Source organism: Bacidia gigantensis, assembly GCF_019456465.1.
Source record: "Bacidia gigantensis strain McMullin 20006 chromosome Unknown contig_245, whole genome shotgun sequence".
Taxonomy (NCBI): domain Eukaryota; kingdom Fungi; phylum Ascomycota; class Lecanoromycetes; order Lecanorales; family Ramalinaceae; genus Bacidia; species Bacidia gigantensis.
This window is the reverse complement of record NW_025408601.1, coordinates 505587-525972: the sequence shown is the minus strand read 5'-3', so window position 1 is coordinate 525972 and position 20386 is coordinate 505587. Positions and strand designations below refer to the sequence as shown.

The 20386-nt window shown below is 50.3% G+C and overlaps 7 protein-coding genes across 7 annotated transcripts; 4 read left to right on the top strand and 3 right to left on the bottom strand.

The window, feature by feature from the left end:
• Positions 1–196: 196 nt before the first annotated feature.
• On the top strand, positions 197–1649 carry KY384_005264 (uncharacterized protein; the record flags this gene model as incomplete). Its single annotated transcript, XM_044813765.1, has 3 exons — positions 197–311; positions 357–1386; positions 1445–1649. The coding sequence occupies 3 exons, from the start codon at positions 197–199 to the stop codon at positions 1647–1649; spliced, it is 1350 nt and encodes a 449-aa protein (XP_044669066.1).
• A 259-nt stretch (positions 1650–1908) lies between these two features.
• On the top strand, positions 1909–4100 carry KY384_005263 (uncharacterized protein; the record flags this gene model as incomplete). The annotated part of the gene is made up of 3 exons (XM_044813764.1): positions 1909–2026; positions 2052–3197; positions 3553–4100. The coding sequence occupies 3 exons, from the start codon at positions 1909–1911 to the stop codon at positions 4098–4100; spliced, it is 1812 nt and encodes a 603-aa protein (XP_044669065.1).
• Positions 4101–4425: 325 nt separating this feature from the next.
• Positions 4426–7776, bottom strand: KY384_005262 (uncharacterized protein; the record flags this gene model as incomplete). Its single annotated transcript, XM_044813763.1, has 1 exon — positions 4426–7776. One exon carries the CDS (start codon positions 7774–7776, stop codon positions 4426–4428), a length of 3351 nt encoding a protein of 1116 aa, XP_044669064.1.
• Positions 7777–8557: 781 nt separating this feature from the next.
• Positions 8558–9215, top strand: KY384_005261 (uncharacterized protein; the record flags this gene model as incomplete). The annotated part of the gene is made up of 2 exons (XM_044813762.1): positions 8558–9017; positions 9100–9215. 2 exons carry the CDS (start codon positions 8558–8560, stop codon positions 9213–9215), a joined length of 576 nt encoding a protein of 191 aa, XP_044669063.1.
• A 2396-nt stretch (positions 9216–11611) lies between these two features.
• Positions 11612–16821, bottom strand: KY384_005260 (uncharacterized protein; the record flags this gene model as incomplete). Its single annotated transcript, XM_044813761.1, has 2 exons — positions 11612–12704; positions 12755–16821. 2 exons carry the CDS (start codon positions 16819–16821, stop codon positions 11612–11614), a joined length of 5160 nt encoding a protein of 1719 aa, XP_044669062.1.
• Positions 16822–17673: 852 nt separating this feature from the next.
• KY384_005259 (uncharacterized protein) lies at positions 17674–18783 on the top strand (the record flags this gene model as incomplete). The annotated part of the gene is made up of 1 exon (XM_044813760.1): positions 17674–18783. The coding sequence occupies one exon, from the start codon at positions 17674–17676 to the stop codon at positions 18781–18783; it is 1110 nt and encodes a 369-aa protein (XP_044669061.1).
• A 144-nt stretch (positions 18784–18927) lies between these two features.
• On the bottom strand, positions 18928–19508 carry KY384_005258 (uncharacterized protein; the record flags this gene model as incomplete). Its single annotated transcript, XM_044813759.1, is given in 2 exon segments — positions 18928–19328; positions 19343–19508. 2 exon segments carry the CDS (start codon positions 19506–19508, stop codon positions 18928–18930), a joined length of 567 nt encoding a protein of 188 aa, XP_044669060.1.
• Between the last annotated feature and the right edge of the window lie 878 nt (positions 19509–20386).

The window sequence follows — 20386 nt, the reverse complement described above, 5'->3', positions numbered from 1 at the left end:
ATGGAAATCGAAAGCGCACCAGCAGCGAATTACTCTTCCAGTCATCACGATCGCGGGGCCCTTACTCAAGCGTGCCAGCCTTCGGGCAATGGCGTCCAGAGCCTCGAAGTCAGCGCGCCCTTTGACATTTGACCTGGAATCTCCTTCTCATCATGGCCCTCGTCTTGGAACGCTGTCGTTCCCCAGCCGCACAACCATGGCGACTCCAAACTTCTTTCCTGCCAGTTCGCGTGGTGCTATTCCACATATCTCACAGGATATGATGCGTGACCACATGTCTGTGCATAGCATGTACACGGCAGCTGAAGATTGTACGTTGGCTTCGCACTCTTGCCCACTGAAATGGCGTTAGATAGCTGACTCGAGTGCTCTTTGGAGCCTGCAAGATATAGAGAAAGCCCCCGTAGAGATGCCGCCAGTGTACGACTTCCCTGCCACTCGAGATGAGTCGCCTCTTCGGAAGTTCATCGCCCTGCAAAAGGAAACACTGCTCGTGCTTGGCCCCCGTCGTATATCCCCATTGCCATGCCCAGCCTCGAGTACATCTACATCAATTGGTATAGTGACTTCTTTGGGATTCAGCATGCTTGAGTGTGGAGTGTACGTGCAAGCCATCCAAAAGCTTCGGCCAGATATTGTCTTGGGCATGGGTGACGTGCTGTACGGCCATCAACCTGGAGTGAGGCGGGCGGAGCGCATGGGCGACAGAACGCAATCTTGGCTTAATGCTCTGGTCGCGGGTATGAATGATGTAGAAGAGGGAACACCAAATACCGCTCTATTTGCCCCTATATTGCCGCTCGAGGCTGAGAAGCAACGGTGGTACCTGGGCGCACTAGAAGATGATCTTCATGACCACATTTCAGGACTCGTCCTGCACGAGATCGAGTCCGCTGATGATGTCCCTGATTCACTGTCGCTGCTGCCACGGCTTTATCTTGGAGAGGCGAAAGACCCACATGAGCTCCTCCATGCCATTGAGGCTGGGTTGGACATATTCACAATACCATTCATAAATGAAGCAAGTGATGCTGGGTTGGCCCTTGACTTTTCATTTGTCAGGCTTTCAGATGCTTCGCAAGACGATCCCCGACCACTTGCGCTCGATCTATGGTCAATCTCATATGCCACTGATATTTCGCCACTGAGCAAGGATTGCAATTGCTACACTTGCACCTATCACCATAGAGCTTTCATATATCACTTGTTGAGTACCCGTGAGATGCTAAGCTGGGTTCTACTACAGTTGCACAATTATCACATTATGGGTGAGTTCTTTGCTCAAGTACGTCAAAGCATAATGCGTCACACTTTCGGAGAAGACAAGCTTGCTTTCGGCAATGCATTTGAGCAAAAGCTGCCAACTAAAACAGGGCAAGGACCTCGGTATACCTGCCAGTTTCAATTGTATATTTCTGCTGGGTTTGTGCTGACGGTTCACCAGAATAAGAGGCTACCAGACAAAATCCGAGGGGAAAGGAGAGCCCAGGCAGAACCCTAAAGCCTACCGTTCGCTCAACGAACAGAGTAGGAAGCTTTCGGAAGCTGCGCCTCTAAGCCAAACGGCAGGTGCAGTAGATCTTGAGCAATTGGGTTTTGCACAGATGTTCGAGGATCCTGAAACTAGTGCAGATGTGGGAAAGGGATGATGGATATTGCATGTAGCATGAAACGGACATTGTGTAGACAACAGGTAGAATGAAAAGTTGATTGCCGTTTGCCTCAACAGTGGTTCCTTTGTTTGCCCTGTCGCTTTTTTCGTCATAACAAGTCAATATCAAGACTTGCCGGGACCCGAGTTAGATTTGTACTCGAGCATATTTTCGCAAATATCGAGATTCTGAATTATTTCACCATGAGATATGAGGCTTTCTGGTAGGTCCATATGCTTTTCTCACTCACTTCATCATGTCAAAGATCACGGATAAGATCGCTGCATTGCCCTACGATGCGACCTACCATTCACTAGAATTCTTCCCTCCCAAAACTCAGACTGTGCTGTACCTACGTCCATACCTACTCTATAGTATGCCCTACTAATACCATGACAGGGCTTCTCCAACCTGCAGACGCGCCTCGAGCGCATGTCGACTGCGCTGCGGCCGTTATTCGTCACAGTGACCTGGGGGCCGGTGGCTGCACGTCCACTCGGTCGTTCGAACTTGCAGAGATCTGCCAGAGGCAACTTGGCTTGACAACATGTCTCCATCTCACTTGTACCAATATGAAGCGGCGTCTGGTGGATCAAGCGCTGGAGGAAGCAAAAGTCCTGGGCGTCCGAAACATCCTGGCTCTGCGGGGTGACCCACCACGGGAAGAAGAATATAGATTAGGAAACGAGCGAGACGAGGAGACGGACAGTAATGAGGAGTTTGCGTGGGCAGCGGATCTTGTCAGGTATATAAGACGCAAGCATGGTGACTATTTCTGCATCGGTGTGGCAGCATACCCAGAAGGCCATTCGGATCTCTCGCATCCTACAGATCAGGATCCAGCCAAAGATCTGCCATATCTTGTCGACAAGGTCAAAGCGGGCGCAGACTTCATCATGACCCAACTATTCTATGATGTCCACTCGTACATAAGGTATGAGAAGCTGCTTAGAGTCCATGAATCCGGCGTCTTCAAGACAATGCCAATAATTCCTGGCTTGATGCCCATTCAGAGTTTTGAAATACTGTCGAGAACTACTAAGCTATCACATGCGAAGTTGCCGGAGGATCTTCACCAAAAGCTCCTGCCAGTCAAAGGAGACGACGAAGCTGTGAAGAGAGTGGGGTTGGACGCTATCAGCGATATGGTGGAACAAATTAAAACAGTCCAGATGACCGGTCCACGAGGTTTTCATTTCTACACACTCAATCTGGAGAAGGCTGTCACCGAGATACTAGATCGTTGCCAGCTCATACCGCAAGATTCTGATTGCGCCGTATCCGACCTTCCACCCATGATCAACGGACCAAATGACCACGATGATGGCCATAATCGCACTTTCTCATCCTCTTCTACCACAGCCGCCGCACAGCTGACAACGAATGTCCATAGGCCGTCCTCGCCTATGCGGCTTGTACTTCCCAGTACGAATCAGAACGGGAACCAGCTCTCTCGTGAAGCAACCTGGGATGATTTCATCAACGGACGCTTTGGCGATGCTCGATCTCCTGCTTTCAATCCTCCCCTGACGTATTCTCCAACATGTAAGTCAAATTGGTCCTAGCATCTCGTCTTGCTCCATGTACAAAATTGTTTACATTCATCGTTATTTCCTTGTTTCCTGATCTCCCTCCGGGAAAAGCATAGCATACTCTGCGTATCCTTGACTCTGGCACAGAAAAGACCTTCTTAATAAAGCAGAGCTGAACTCTTCTCCCCACAGCAATGAACGTAACACCAGCCCAAGCGCTTGACCTATGGAGTACTCCAACTCTAGACCGCGAAATAATATCTCTTTTCTCTACCCACCTCACAAACCACACACCACCACGCCTTCCCTGGTCCGAGTCAGCCACGCTCTCCCCAGAGACCCTCCTAATCAAAGACCAACTAGCGCAGCTAACCCTGCACAAAAATTTCTGGACAATCGCTTCTCAGCCCGCAATCGACGGCCTGCCCTCTTCAGACCCAACCCACGGCTGGGGGCCCCCGGCGGCTTTGTCTTCCAAAAGGCCTTCGTTGAAGCCTTCGTCCCTTCCATCACCTTCTCCAGTACTCTCCGCTCCCGTCTCCAGCAACTAGCCTCCGATGGCGAAATCTCCTGGTACGCGGTCACGAGCTCGAACGATTTCGAAACTAGCGAACCCGCGTCTGCCGTGCATGCGGTGACGTGGGGAAGTTTTAAGGGGAAGGAGATTGCGACCGCGACGATGGTCGAGGAGGTCAGCTTTCGGGCTTGGGGGGAGGAGGCGTTTGGGATTTGGAGTGAGTGGGGAAGGTGCGTGGGAGAGGTAGGAAGGGGGTTGAAGCCTGGGGACGAGCTGAAGGAAAAGTTGAGGGGTTGTAGAGAGTTTTTGCTGGGTTTGCCGAGAAGGCTGGTCTTGGTCAATGTGATTGGACATCGTTATATGAACGCGGAGAGATTGTGGGAGGTGCTGATGAAGTGAACTGTGGGACTTGGGAGAGGACTGGTCTAGGGAGCTCGTACAATGGTAGCAGAATGAAGTGAGCGGTAAAGGCCGTCGAAGTAGTGAGAAAGTCGCATTTCCTCGTCAAAGATATGTCTATTGTATATCCTTCTCCCTCATATACTTCGTTTCCTTCAAGTCGTTTCCTTTTAACTCAACAGTACGGAGAAGTCTCATTGGATCCTCAAAACAAGACAAAGAGTTCTCTACCATATGCGATCCTCTCGGTCTATGTCCAAGAGCATACTTATGGTCTCCAAACTAGTATCACCGCTTCCTTTCGTACAACTACTAATCAGGCTACTCAGACACAATCCCACTCCCCGAAAACGCACCACCTCGCGCTTCGATCCGCCAACACCAGTCCCCTCCAGACACCTCGCTCCCCGACCTTGATGATCGTCTCCCATACCCCTCCATCGGCAGCCTCATCGCTACTAATGCAATTATCACTTTTCCTCATCAATCGGATGATCTTGCCACTGGGAGATTGAATTGCCAATTTAGCAGGTTTCTCCTGTGCTGCCTCTTGCCTCTGCTGATTGCTACTGGCATTGCTACTGTTTGAGCTCGTCTGTGAGAAATAATCTGATTGTACGCTCGAGACCATTGACATCGCGGAAGAAGGCCTTGTGAACGGATTTGGCGAGTGAGAACGCTGCTCAGCGGGAGATAGACAGCCGAGGGAAGAGGGATGCTGGCGGACTGCGAAGACAAACGTGTTGTTAAGCGCCAGGCGTCGGCATTGTGGTTGTGCGACGTAGAGGTCGTGACGCAGAGCGTGGGGCGTGGGATGACGGAGTAGGAACTCGTAAGGGGGATTCTCGCCTGTGTGAACGATGGGCAAGGTGAAGGCCAGGGGATGTGGGTTGGTTTTGACCGAATGCATCAGGCCGCGTTTCCCGGCGAAGACCTTCAATGTACCTTGGCCCTCATCGCCGGGGAGGTGAGCTTTGACAGTGAATCGTTTCTGGCCGTTGACCCATTCCGCTTGTACAAGAGCACGGATCGTAGTTGTATCGCCACTCTCGAAGAAATCACCGTCTGCGTCCCGAGCGAAAGAGCGTGCTTCCACTTCTGCTACACATTCGACATCTGATGGTGCTGTGAACTGTACGTGGACCAGCTCGAGATTTTCGATTCGATAGAGGCTTGTGTCGTAATTCACGAGACAAAGACCTTCTTTGAAGTAAGGAGGACAGCAGCATGGGAGGGCGAGAAGAACCTCTTCAGCGATTGGTGGGCATAAATGCTGTTGCTCGAAATGTGATGGGATGTGGGTGTAGCAAGCCTCTAGTGGTCTGGCCAGGAAGAACCCATTCTCAGCAACTTGGGCTCCAGCTCTGGAATAGAGACCCCTTCTGGGGTTTGTGGGACTCGATAGAGAGCAATCCATCAATCTCCAGCATCCATCCACTACGACAGCATTCCACCAGTGATTTGGCCGTACAGTCTCGGCAATCTCACCTGGTGACTTAAGGTATCCTCTGACTACCTCGCATTGAAGACCGACAGCCGCGCACATTTCAAATACAAGGACCGCAATCTCTTCAGCGCAGCCTCTTCGCCCTTGAATCACACGTTTTGTGTCAACGTCTCCCTCAAAGTCTTCTTCCCATGCCAATTTTTCACTCGTCCAAGTGAAAATAGCTCTTAGACGCTGGATATCGCTGCGATAGGGTCGACACAGATATCCCTGGGCTAGACTGATTGCATTGGTCATTGGAGGTAGACTATTGACGAAGCGTGCACTCTTGTCAACAAGCTGCACGTTTACAGACTGATAATCAACGGGCTGCTGCACCGGCATTCCTTCAACGTCTTCGTCTCCTTCAACGGTTTCGACCAACTCGTCAACAGACGCTATGACAGGGTAGTTCATCATTTGGCATTTCTCGATACGTTCTGTCCTCTCGATGCGGCTTAAAGAATTCGATCTGTTGACATCACGTCTCACCTGAACCCAATCAGTGTCATACTTATGGCCACCGAGACCCATGTCTCTTGCTGCTGTTCCCCCGGCGATCGCTGTAACACCATTCGGTATCAGGCTCTTCACCGGTGACCGCTGCGACTCGACTCGTCCGTCAGCTATTGTGCTTCGAGTGCTTGCCGCGCCAGCTTTTGCTGAATCGACAAGTTTTTTGAAGAAACCACTCCTTTTCTTCTTTGGGGTCATGAGTCCTCCGAGAGGTCTACTGGCGTCCATTGCACTTTCAGAATGCTTTTGACTTGCTCTAGACTCTGGTCTTGAAGGATAGCTTGAGAGGTGATTGAAGCCCATATCGCCAGCGGCACTGCTCGCATGCTTCATATCAAGGGGTGCATCGTGCCTTATATCAATGACGCTTTGCGGCCGACTCCCACTAATGCTACCCCATTTACGCCGAGCATAGCTACCAGCACTAGTCGCGCTGAAACCTCCGGCAGAGTGGCCGCTCATGATGCTTTGGCTTGTTCGTCCTGTACTTGTCGTGCCATTTGTGGATACGCTTTGGACTCCGCTCGAAGAGTTAGTGGTGCTCGTTTTGGTAGAAAAAGTTCGACCCAGAACGTTGCGTCCAAGCTCGTAAGCCGATTTCCGAGCACGTAGTCGTCGACTGGAGCTGACGCTAGAAGTTACAGATTCTCTTGCACCAAAAGATGACAACGGCCTTTCTACGTGACCAGGGTTTTTTGGTGGCACCGCTGGAGGCTGATCGACGACGCCCTGTGGTAGGAATAGCTCATTGGAAGGCCTTGCGCATCCAATCTGCGCGTTTGGGAGCCGTTGCTCTAGCGGCTCTACTTCGTCACCGTTTTGCGGTAGCTCATTTTCATAAGGTTCGTTCTCCCTTTCCTGGTCGCCATCCCCAAAATCGCCTTGACCAAGCTGAGACGAAGCAATGCCTAATGATGATCGCGGTCGTCGCTTTGCTCGAGGTTTTGCACTTCTTCGAAACTCTTCGAAAGCTTCGGGTGACCAAGGATCTATTGGTTGATGTTCTTCCTCGGGCGAAAGAGCGTCTTGGTGTGGACGCATCTGCATGTGATCAAGAGACGACATCACATCATCCATAGCATCTCGTAATGGCGACGGTGTTTGTCCACTTGTTCTGGCAGAAACTGGTGCTGGTGAATGATTTTGAGGCATATCTGATTGGTTGTTGGATGGTGTTGAAGGTCTGGTACTGTATGCGACTCGATGAGGCGGAGGTGGGGGAGGTGGTGAGGATTCGTCATCCTCTTGCGTCTCGGGATCTTCAGGATGAAAAGCGTGGGCAGGAGTCGGGGGCTGAAAGGTGTGTACCGAATGCTGACGGGGTGAGCATGATCGCTGAGGGCGCGAGAGATGAGTTCCTTGCCTAGTCGGACTCATATAACTTAGTTGTCTTGTTGGACTTGAGTCAGGCTCAGCATGACCAAACTGCCGGCTGATAGTTGAAGACCGATTCAGATGAATTGATCGTCTTGACGGCGTTTGCGGGTCTTGTTGAAAGCTGGGCCGCCTAGAGGCATTAGGTGACGGTGCGAGTGAGCCGTTAGCTGAATATGATTGTGGTACCGAGGCGTTGGGAGACGGAGCTTTGGAGTACGACTGAAATGGTTTGCGATGGGTCTTTGTTTTGATAGGCGTAGCTTTGGGGGTTGATAGACTGCCATTGGGGCTGGCCATAGGACTAGTGCCTCGATTCACTGGTTGGAAACCAGCATCAAGGACTTTCACAAAATTCGAGGGAAAGGAGCCAGTTGTTTTGTTTCTGCGCAATCTTCCCACCCACCAAGAGCCATCTCCGGCATTCAAGCATTCTATTAAATCTCCTTCAATGAATCCCAGATCTTCTTTTGATTCTCCACCCCAAGAATAAGTTGCGCGACACCAGCAAGGAAACCTTGTGGGCAATGGAGGAGAGACTAAATTCGTCATTGTATCTTGTGAATGCGAAAGAACTTCCGATTTTTGGTGGTGTGAGGAGTCAAGGATCGAAATCGTGCGCCGGTCTTAGCAGATGCTGGAATGCATGTCTATATCTTGCACCTTGGCTTCTCGGTGCATAGCCTCGAGGCTCTGTATAATTTGACACCGGAATCGATGCCTTCGCATTTGTATAGGGTGCAATGGTGGTCTGTTGTTGAGATCGAAGCCAAGTTTTCCATAGTATTTACTTTTCACCTAATCGGGGTGCGCTTATTTAGCGCTGCGCTTTTGGGGCGTGTGAGATAAGGCTCGATGACGCAGGCATCGATAGGCACAGATGCCAAATGTTTATCATTGTTTGCCTTGTAAGTCTTTTGCCATGATTCATTGGGGAATGCGATCCTATGTCCCTAGTCGCATTGCGCTGAAGGATTCCTTAGTCATCATGTTTTCCTAGCTTTACAAAGAAGATCGAATATCCGTGCACTGTGACTACATTTGCAACCCCTCTTCTACTCGATTTGAAAGATAGCAAAATATGGAAGAAAGGACTGCATTCTTCTATGGGACTCTCATGGTCCCCCAAGTTCTCCATCGTGTCTTGTACGGCTCCACGCAGCCACATCAATCACAAATCCAAGCTTTGAAAATCCAACCCGCAATGCTTTTCAAGTATGTTCGCCATCGCGTCGTCGATGCCGACTATCCTGCTATCATAGCGTCTTCAGAAGTATCAACATCTGTTCGTGGAACATATGTGCAGGGTCTGACCGCGGCTGATATCTGGCGCTTGGACATTTTCGAAGGCGACGAGTATGAACGCGTCAAGGTTTGCCCTCGGATACTGGACGCCAATGGTGAGCAAGGTGATACAGTGAGTGCAGAAACTTACGTTTGGATCGATTCAAGGGAGGACTTGGAGCAGGAAGAATGGGACTTTGAAGAATTCAAGAGGGAGAAGCTCCATCGTTGGGTGGGCGTTGGCGAATGGTATGAGGGTGAGTTAAGACCTTCTATTGCTGGTGTGTAGATCATTGGATCGTCGTTTCTGGCAGATACAGCGGGTCTAATGCATAATAGAGGTAGACGAGGCTGTCGAGAAGCTAGAAGATCAAAGGAATCCGACAGGTGGACGGTTTGTTGACGGCAAGATGACTGCAGAGTATGGTGGAGGTGGAGAGATGCCGGGCAGCTAGATATGAAGCGATTTGAAGCTATATTCAAAGCCCTTGAGAGCTCTGTATGTTGACTTTTTTTTGGTATCATCTCTCACGATGTTATCGATATCCTCATACGCGACGTGACTTTGCCTTTGAGATGGGAAACCCTGGCTTTGTCCTCTACTCTGTGGGTCACATTTGACTTCCTCAAGATCGTTCACCCGACATCTCTCTAACCTCATACCGGCTCGAAGTCCGTGAGATATTCAGATCCGACGTCTCGAATCCTCATGAGCATCGGTCATGAAAATTCGTGTCAGCGCTGACGATTGGGGCTGAGTAATGCATTGGCGATATCATCCATACTGACTCGGAATGCACGATTGAGCTCTGCAGTCGGATTTCCGAGCAATGGACAATTGAGGCTAGTCCTTCCCCATGCTAACTTGATAAGTCTTTGAGCGCAGGGTCCACTCCGTGTTCGTTCTCCACGGTGGCCTAGGAGTACCTAAGAAAGGAAACCGCAGATGGCAGCGCAGCAACCGCTACAAAATTTGCAGCTCCCGCAATCATCCAGTGCATCGTAGCGGCGATTGCTGAAAAGCGAACTCTTTTCAAAGGGGCAGTCGATGCATCTAACGAGGCAGAAGTGGTTTGGATTGCCCTCGTCTTCTTTTTCCTTTTGCGAGTTTGACAGTGAATTGGTTGGAAATCCTGCTGCGCGTATTCCATTGGGTTGTGTTCTCTCAGGGGCAGAGTTGAGTCTGCGCTGGTCGACATTCTTAGAGCTTGAAGATTGATGGGTTTTCTAGTGTTGAGGATGAAAACGGTCTGCAAAATCGTTGACTGAGAAAACCGAGGGACTTGAAGCACAAAAGCAAGGTATAAACGGAGCAACAAAAACGAGTCGCGTCGTCATCAACTTTATATAAGGAGTTGAAAGGATACGCAAATGTTACAAGAACCAAAGCACCAGGGTCTAGACCAATTGTGACCTTCGAGCAGAGGCGCCGGTGTCACGCCCAAGTCAATGTTGTATCAGCCCGTCCATATATGTGATGTTTGGCGTTTAATCTACTCCGAAGGAGAGCACCATGGTCCCTCCACCAATTTTAGGTCTTTGCTTTACTTCGATGATATGGCGGAACCATTGAAGACGGCTCAATAAAGTCTTCCCTCGGATATCGTCGATGAGTAACGATGATGGAAAGATGTGAAGAAAGCAAACGCCCAATGATGGCTGCCAATTTAGTTCCGTAATTTCCGCCCTCGACGACGCGTCCGAGGTACCATTATTTTTATTTTCGTCCTATCTGTGCTACTGAAAACCCTTCCCCTCACCATGCCGACCCCAGTCATAGACACCACAACAGTCCTCTCCCTCCTTTCCACCCTCATTCTCCTCATCCTCGCCTACGCCCTCTCCCTCCGTCTCCTTCCCACCTCCAGCACCACCAAAACCCGTTGCCTCTTCATCTGGCACGCATTCGACGCCCTAATCCATTTCCTTTTCGAAGGGTCCTTCCTCTACAATTGCTTTTTCACCTACACCAGCATTCCGCACACTTCAGACTACCCCCACCCTGCCCCTCTCCCCCCGAGCTACTTCCTCGGCCACAGTGATCGGAGGTACGGGAGCGACTACGGGACCAGTGCGACGGCGAGACTATGGCAGGAGTACGCGAAGGCTGATAAGCGGTGGGGAGGGGCAGATCTGACAGTCATATCGTTAGAGTTGCTCACGGTCTTTATTGGTGGGCCGCTGGCGTTATATGTTTGCTACCTTCTACGGAACAAGAATGAGGAAGCAAGCTTGTGGTTTTGGGCGACTGTGCTCGCGACAGGGGAGCTGTATGGCGGCTTCATGACGTTCTGTCCTGAATGGCTGACCGGGAGCGTGAATCTGGATTCAGGGAATTGGATGTATTTGTGGGTTTACTTGGTGTTTTTCAATATGCTATGGGTTGGCCTTCCAGTATGGGTATTGTGGGAGTCGAAAAAGGCCATTGGGGTGGCCTTTGCAAGAATAGCGGCGAAGAATAAGAAAGTATAAGAGGTGGCAAAGAAAGGGCAGTACCTTGGGAAGGGTTGATGAAACAGAACCTTTTGAGCTCAGTGGCCCCAGCATCGAAAGAGACAGACGCCTGGAGTGCGAGGACATTGCATGCGCAGATGCTCGCATGCTCTATTCACTGTGATCTTGCTAATTTACAGACATGGCCCAAGCCGTCTCGCCCAACGTACAGTCTTCCGCACGTACTTTCATAAGCATGCAACAATAAGCAAGCCGCCGTTGTTAGGGCCCTTCTTTCTCTTCGTGGCATATTCTATACTTCGGAAGCTTTCGTCTTCAGATTAATGCAAGCCATTACTCCAGCAAAGTCTTGCAAGTCGTTGCCTTGTCATGATGATGACGGAGCCAATATGAGATCCTACTCAGCGTCGTCTTTGTATCCATTAGTGGTCTCAGCTTCTTGTTCCCGGCCACGGTCTTCCAGTGCTTCGGCAACCTCATTTGAATCATTAATGTCGTCTTCAGGGTGAGTCACAAATTCGTCGAATATGCGGTCCACGTCTGCCGGGGGCGAAGTATCACCTGGAAAATTATGCTCGGGCGGCGTACTTGGCAGACGGGCATGAGGGTGCTCAAATGGGCTTTCTGCGCCAGTGTCAAAAAGACTTGTATCTAAAGGCGGTTGGGTGGCAGAAAGAGGTGAGGGTTGGTGTCCGAAGGGCGATTGGGTATGTTGACCGTTTGAGCTAGCGAAGTAAGGACTTCCTGCATAACGCGGCGACATGGAGGCTGAGTGTGGATCATGAGATGGTGGCACGGGGTAGTCCGCCGCGTAGTTCGCGTCACGATAGCCGGTCGATATTGGCGGCGGTGCTCGTCTTTCCTGCGCTTGTGGATTGGAGGACTGATCTGTAGAAGCGGAGTGGGAGGATGTCGGACGTTTGACTGGAATTGGTCGAATGGTGGGATCGCTGCCTTGTCGAGATTTTCCTGGTTGGTAATAGGCCTTTGTTCGAAATTGAAGGGGCAGCTCCTCTGGGCTGCTGACACCATGCTGCTGCATCAACTTCTGCGCTTTCGTTGGGCGAGGCTTCCGGGTGGAAAGGGACTGCTCTAGCACAGGAGGAGGTTCTTTCGCAACCGGCGCCCATTTATGAACCTCTTGGCGGAAGAAGTTCGTCTCGAAACTCAAGAGAATCTCTGCACCTTCAATCTTCCGCAAATAAAAGCGCTGCGTTGTTACCTCGGATGGTATTGTCATCATAGGGTTGATATGAGGGCGTAGAAAGTCGCGGAAAGCTTGTGCAACGTTTACAATCTCGTCTAAAATGCCTTCCTCCTCAGGCTGGAACGGTAGATCCGGAATTTCTTCTTGCCATTGAGTCAGATCCTCCAGTTTTGGTCGGGCTGCATCACGCGGTATCTTGACTCGGTAATCACAGATTGGACAATTGTACTTATCGTCTTCTTTAACTTTGCCACGCGCGATTTTGAGGCATTTGCTGTGGTACCTAGGAAGGGATCAGCACTTGGGAAGTAAGATAAAAGGAGATAGACGAACCATTCGAGACATAGCTCACATTCGAGCATTGTCCCTGACTCAGGCTGCCGACACATGCAGAAGACATTCTTCTCGGACCTGACCCCTTCATTCTCTTCGCCCTCCACAGGTGTGTTCTCCCTGGTGGCTGGCTCCACAGGCATCCGTGGTTTATCAGATGGGTCGAAGCAGAAACTATTACGCTCAGCAACATATGTCAAATGCTGGTGCAGGATATGGAGAGGCGCATTTGCCTTGCCAAAAAGTTTCTTTCCTTTTCGCATCCAGTTTTCGTGCCGCTTCAGTGCATTCTCAAGGTCCATAGCTCCGTGTGGTTTGCTATTGAGGACATTCAGGCCGTCTAAAGCCTCCCGAGCCTCTTTGTACTTTGGACGCTTGCTTGAGTCTGATTCCTGACTGCGATCGAAGAGGCTCTTGATCATCTTCTGCGCTTCACGCTGTTTGCTAAGAATAGAATCAATCTTGGCCCGAGTTTCTTCTGTTATAGGAAGATTTTCAGCTTGCGCTGCAAGAGCTTCGAGTTGCGGATGGTGAATGATATCCATTGCCATGACGTCGCACACCTTTTCTTCCCAGAGCTCACCGCTGGTTCGCAGACTCTTAAGATGCGCCAAATGATCGTCTTCTTCGGCTACACCCACTTCGAGGCCTTTCGCAATGAAAGCTTTTACTTCAGTCAAGGTCTTGAAAGTCTGCCCCGCAGTATTTCGACGCTCCACAGCTTGGTCCGTCCATTTCTGCTTCTTCACAAATGCCTCAAGCTCTTCGACTTCTGGTACATCGACGTTAAACCCCTTTCCAGATTCAGCCAATTCCTCGAGTTCCACGGTGGTGCGAAGTTTTGGATTTGCCAATGCAGCTCTCGCGTTTTTCTGGAACTCGGCAATCGCTTCTGACCGGTCTCTAAGCGTAGTGATCTGGGGGCAGTCAAAGCCAAGACTCTCAGCTTGGTGCAGAAGCCTATTGACATTTTCGATCTTTCTAAGATCCTTTTCACGTTCTTCGACTTCGTCGGCTTTGGCTGTTTTTCCTTTACGCCATGCCCTTTCGTTCTTCCGACGGTTTTGCTGCTTTCGAGTGATGTAATTTTGGGCTTCTTCGACCCATTCATTGCATTTGGTGACAAATGTCTTGAGATCCATAAGACCAGGTAAATCCCAGGGTATCTTCTCCCCCTCATTTACAAGCGATTGGAGTGTCTTCAACGACGGACTCTCTTCGCCTTCAAGTACCTTGCTGACCTTCTCCTGCCATGCCTGGGGCTGGTTGGCTTTGTCAATAGCCCTTTGTACAAGCCTACCTAAAGCTTGATCACTCAGTCGGTATCTCAAAACATGACGGGCCCCTCTGTAGCGCTGCTCCTCGCTTGTCTCACAGCACTCAAAGTTGCCAGCATGAAGCAGACACATGACTTTGCCACTCGCCGTGCATCGAAAAGTGGAGAGATAGCTGTAGGCCTTACAATGAACACACTGGTAGTCGGCTTCAGGTACATCAACATCTAAAACCTCGAAATCTAGCTCGCACTCAGGTTCAGAATCGCCAGTCCTGTCAACCTTGCAATGATGGGCATGAGAGCACTCTTTATGCCTTTGGAGAAATTCAAGACGTTGATGACACTCGCGGTCACCCAAACGCTGTAGTGCAGGCGCCAACCATCTTGCAGTCTTGATCGTTGTATCACGCTGAGCTGCAGTTGTGAGTAGCTCATCATGAGAGAAGCAAGGCTGCTTCCGGAACTCTTGAAGCCGTTTGACCCCGTCTTCACCGAAGTGCTCCCAGTCATCGGGCGCAAAATTGACGGCTTCGTTGAAGTTGAAGCCGTGATTGAATCCAGCATGGTAGGCTTGAGGAAAGGTAATGACGAATTGCCCAGCTCGCTGATCTAAAGCGTACACATTCACGCCCGCCTTTTTGAGGCGATCTGGTGGAAGTAGCGTCACAAGCTGGAAAAGAAGATCCGGCTGCGATTCGAAAAGTTCCGGCACGGCTTCACGCATCGCCTGTTCGAAGCGTACTGCGTCGGCGCCAGGTATACCATACCAAGTCTTTGTGGCGCCAAAATGCTGATAATTTGCGGAGTACGCATAGTGATCCTCATTATGCCAACAAAAGGTTGAGAAGCACATGCCCACATAAAGCCAAGGAATAGTCATGCCAGAGATATCCGAGTTGATGTGCTTGAAGAGCGAGTCGGGGTGATATGGTAGAATATTAAGATTCCAGTGATCAATGGAGTAGGGATCAAGGGGGTGTTTTTCGATAATAGGGAACCCACTACCGTGGGTAGTAGAATGTATGTCAGCGCCGTATTCTACTTCAACTTCCTCAGAAGGACTCTCTACGAGTCTCCAGAACTCCTTTTCAACATCATCCTCAGTAATAGTCTTCTTTTTGTTCGTCACTGGGTCGTACTGCATCTTGGGCTCGAAGTAGCTTTGTTTAAAGTGACGAGCCTTTTCTTGGAATTGACGTAGCGAGTAAACACCACCCTCCTGGAAGCCAAAATCGCCGGTTCCGACGAGGCATTTTGGGCAGTGCCAATCCACCAAAGGATTCGTCTTCGCAGGAGGATCTAGACAATTCTTGTGATAGCCGTAGTCACACCCATCGCAAACGAGGAACAAGGAACGATCGTCCTTAGTACCACAGACTTCGCAAGCCTCACCTTTCTTGCCGTTGGACTGTCCACTCGAAAGCCTAGGCGTAACAGGTCGAGGTTGATTCATGTGCGATCCAACGACCGTTGGTGCTTTCTTGACTCGTTTGCTTCGACGCTCATCCGAGTCGGTTGAATCGAAACTGATACTACCCTCCATTGGCAGTAGGGTACTCTTCCCTTCAGTTCCAAACGATCGCTTCAAAGGGTTTGGATGGCCGTTTGGTAAGTGAGCAATGAAAGAGTTTTCATTGATCTGGGGCTGCGGCAGTCCACCATTGAATGGTGGCTGCGGAGGGCTCCTGTGACCACCATTTTCCAAGTCGTATTTCTGAGAACCGTTTACGGCTGCAAAACGGAAAGAAGCTTGACTAGCGTTGACAGGGGTAAAACCACCAGGATTGACGGGAGTAAATCCGGTTGACACAACCGGTTGAGATTGTGTTGGAGGCTGAGGCTGATCAAGAACCAAGGGTTTCTGTTCAACAGGTTCATTTTGATCGTTTAGCGAAGTATTCAGAGCAGCGGAGGCTTTGATTGCGGGGGATTCGTCGTTCAGACTCAGAGGTGTGCTTTGCTGGGACCCATTCAGAAATGGCTTCAAGCATGAAGGTGTGAACGGGCCGCCGTTCTCGAATTCTAGTTGCTGCTGTACGCCTGGCTTCGCCACCTTTAAGTACTCTTCGTAAGGATTAAGCCACTTAGCATAAGAATTTTTCAGTGACGTGGACAGCGAGGACATAATCTTCCCACTGTAACCCAGATCGCGGCCTATTTCAGCCCACTTCTTCAGCTTGCAAACCTTTTCAAAGCCACCACGACACTCTACGGCTTTCTTCAACTTGTAAAGGTCTAGCGGACGTTTGTCAACACTCGGGAAGCGATTGAGATTCATGCCATGCTGTTTGTGGAATTTAGCGAGCTGATCGAGATACTGTACATTTTGACGGGACCCTCCCTCAACTGAGTTCAGCTGTTGGAGCCGTGTTTTGAAGAAGAAACGTTCTGTGTTGATAGCGAATTCCGGCGACCAAGTGTCTGGAGGTATGATCTTGCATATTCCATACTTTTCTGCCTCAGGTCGTACTGTGCGTATGTAATCGAATGGATCTTTAAATTCCTCTTCCGTTGGGCGAAAGGTGGGTGCTTCCTGGAGGCCATGTGGTCGAGCTCTTCTTGTCTCTCTCGCAGCCGACGGCTGACCACGCCGTTCAACCGTCGACAGGTCTAAAGGCGGAGCTCGCCGCTGGCTGAAGGGAATATGAGGGGCATAAGCAGTATATATGCCATTCTTGACTGCGCTGAGATCGAGTGGATAGTTGTTGGTGGATGGGCCTGGCTCAGAGGGGAGATTGATGGTCGCAGTTGCCCCTCCCGTGCTACCTCCAACCCCAGGTGGATTCACCATGCTGTGAGTAGCTTACTCAATTAATCATGGCATGGATATAAACCGATGACGAAATTGACGAGAAGTCGTGTAGGACAACGGCTTTGGGGGAGGCCGCAGATTTCGATTTTGCTGTACGGAAGTTTGTGTTGTCAATTTACACAAGAAGCGAGGGATATTACAAGGAATGAGGCTCCACCCGGCCTACTAAATGGTGAATTTTGAGCTCAAATGGTCAGGTTGATCAATTAGAGAGTGTCAGAGCGGTGTTTAGAAAGCCCCGTGATAGAAATACGAGGGGGCGATATGATCGCTTTCAGGTGTCATGAGTGAATGAAGGAGTGTTGCAGCAAGGCACTGCTAGCGAGGGAGTGGCCATCACATGCGGCCATGCGGGAAAGAGCAACCAGACTCATATCAAGCACCAAGCCACAAAGCGGCACGCTAACGAAGGCTAGATGCATTATGCCGACGAACTAGCCGCTTCCAGCCTCCGATAACTTTATCGAGACGTGCCCCAAATAAACAGCATCATGATCCCCATGAATGAGCGTTGGTGGCTTCCGCGTCGAGGAATCTGGGTCAACACTCGCAAAACCCATCATGGACCGCATCTCAGGCTGCTGGAATTATCCATATACATAATTTGTCCGAGGCTCTGACTGCTACAGGCGATCAAATAAACCAACCGCGGCAATGGGGACTAGGCCAATTCCAGCATTCTATTGTTGCTATCTTCTTCGCTCGTCTAGAACTAAACGTGGTTCCTACGTGGGTTCAACCCCCAATCCTCGCAGACGGCTGGGCCAACATAATGGGCTGTCCAGAGGCGGTGCTCTAGGAACCCACAATGATAATCTTCGACCGTGGGAGATGGCCTGCATAGTCACAGGATTTCCCTCCTCCATTGCAGCTTTGCAGTTCGAGTGGGCGTGGACCCATGCGCACAAGACAACTCATATTTCCGAGGATGAGCGCATCACGCGCCCACCTCCATCAAAGGGAAACAGGACTAGAAAAGCAGAAAGCCCCAAATCAGCCAAGGCGCAGACGCACAGAAAGAAGAAACCACGGAAGCCGAATTGGACGATGAGAAGCAGACTCATGAATCTGCACTTGCTTCTGAGGGTGCCCGCTTTTAATCGTTGGCCCCTTTCGCTTTCCTTCTTCTGCGATGACGTCTATCATGACTGGCAACGATTTAACAAACAGGCGAGTGGCGAGATCCGAAAGGGTGTTAAAATATTCGTAGACGATCACAGCCTCTCACGGACTACTCTATCCACCACGGCAGAACCTTCGGATACCAAGGTCAAGCAAGTCCAAGACAAGGAACCTGCGGGGGTTGTTGGTCCTCAGAAGCTGGAGATCACGTATAGGAGCATGAAAGATCATCTCGAGAAAAGCCTGTCTCTCATCGAAGAAGGTGAAGTACTTGTATGTTCGGTCTGCTCTCAAAGTCTTACCAATTGCACGTCTACCACGCTCTTCTGTCCACACGAGAGCTGTAGAGCTGTAACACACATCTCATGTTTGTCAAGCAAATTTTTGCAAGACGAGGGTTCTGGAGGGTCAGTAATTCCAATATCAGGTCATTGCCCTGCTTGTGAGCGGGAAACCTCTTGGGTCAGCCTCGTGAAGGAGATGACTCTCCGACAGAAAGGTCTTAAGGAGGTGTCGAGGCTTTTGAAGCCAAAAAGGCGCAGAGTCGAGGGTGAGGTTATCACGGCTGCCCTAGCAGCAGACGATGCAGATCTATCTTCTGCAGAAGAAGAGTCAGAACGCGATGATGTCCCGCTTGCAGATAATTGGCAACTACTAGATGATGATGATGATGCTGCTGATGACGATGCAATGAGCGTCTCAAGTCTCGCTACGGACTGCACAAGCGATATGCCTCGTCCGCACTTCCGGCCTCCGACATGGCGGTTGGATAAGGTCGTGGAGGACAGTGATGGAGACGAATTTTTGGCATTGGAGTAATACATCAGCCTCAGTTCTCAGTCTTCGATTCTCCTCAATGGCTCATTAAGTCTTTTAGCCTTGAGTGTGTCGTCTGCAATTCTTGCAATCACGCTGGCAACCTCATCCATGCTCTTGCTGGCGTCTACGATCTTCGTAGTGGCCTCACCTTTCCCCTCCACTCGAATGACTTCGAAAAAAAAGCTCCCTGACCCTCTTCTGCATCTCCTCATTTTCATATCTTTCTTCGCCATAGCCACCTCGAGCCTTTGCTGTTGCTTGATCAAGGTCTAAGAAGACAACCAGATCGGGCTTTGGAAGTCCCACATCGGGTGCCTTCGCCCATTGTAACGAGATGCCTGCGGCTTTCTTAGCAGCCGAGTAGACTATGCCGCTGTAGTAGTATCGGTCAACTACAACGCTTGTGCCGGCTTCAATAGCTCGAATGATGCCCGGCGTAGCTTCCCAGCGATTTGCCGAGAAGAGGAGATGGATTACATGATCTTCGAGGTTTGAAGCGCCTTTCAGATAGGACGAGATTGACGTGCCGATGGATGTGTCTCTATCTGGCTAGGGTCACCTTGCGTAGTGGTGGTAGCGTGGGTTGGATTACCAGGAAATCTCAATTTCTTGACAGAATGTCCAGCAGACTCGAGATGCTCGCACAAGCGTCCATGCTGAGTCGACTTGCCGGCTCTGTCAAGGCCCTCAATTACTATGAGAGCTCCTCTTGAGTCTGATGGCATGGTGGAGGGGCGCGCCACGCAATGACGTCAAAGCAAGGGGAATTCAACGAGGACAGTTTACTTTACTCTAGGGGTCCTCCGGCGCGGCTATGCCTCCGAGATCCCGGCGCTCTCAACCTTAAAGACGCAGCCCTCGGGAGCTCAAAAAACCTGATCACTTTTGGGTGCAGCCGCCAAGAAGTGATCAGTTTTTTCTGCCAACAACCAAGGCAGCCCCTGGCCTGAGGGATTTACTTAAGGTAAGGAATCATGCTTTATTCAATTCATCCCATTGACGCCTGATTGTCTTGTACCAGTCAGCTTGATTGGCTGTCATTGGATGACTTGAGTTCTATGAATCGTGCCCTAGCTCAAGAGATGATCTCCTGGTGGTCAGACTTGAGGCTGGGCATCGCTTGGCTTGAAATCTGACGTTTCATGCGATTCCTAGAGACATAACGATTCTAGCTACAGAGTCGTCGATTCCGTATGAATTTTACTTGGGAGCCAAATGAAGGCTGCTATAAGCATTATCGCTTCGCGTCAATCAATTGCGTCGATGAGAACCCGAGAGATGATCCGAATTGGATGTGACATGTGAGGAGGCATGAGATGATCGCAATGACTGGGGGATTTGGTCAATTCGTCGAAATGGCTTTCGATTTGGAGCCGGCTTGCGAATAGTCAGCAATCAACATGTGATTATGAGTGTGCAGCGCTATTGCCTAAACAGAGGCGGGAGAAATCGGAAGTGCATCGCTAGACCGGGTCTTGAAGCTCCAGAAAGGCCCCAAATGGTATCACGAGGCCAGCCTTTGAAACGTGTGCTGACCCAACTGTTCTGCGACCGAGTCACGATAGATCGAGCAATGTTTTCATGCGTCCGTTGATTCTTTCGA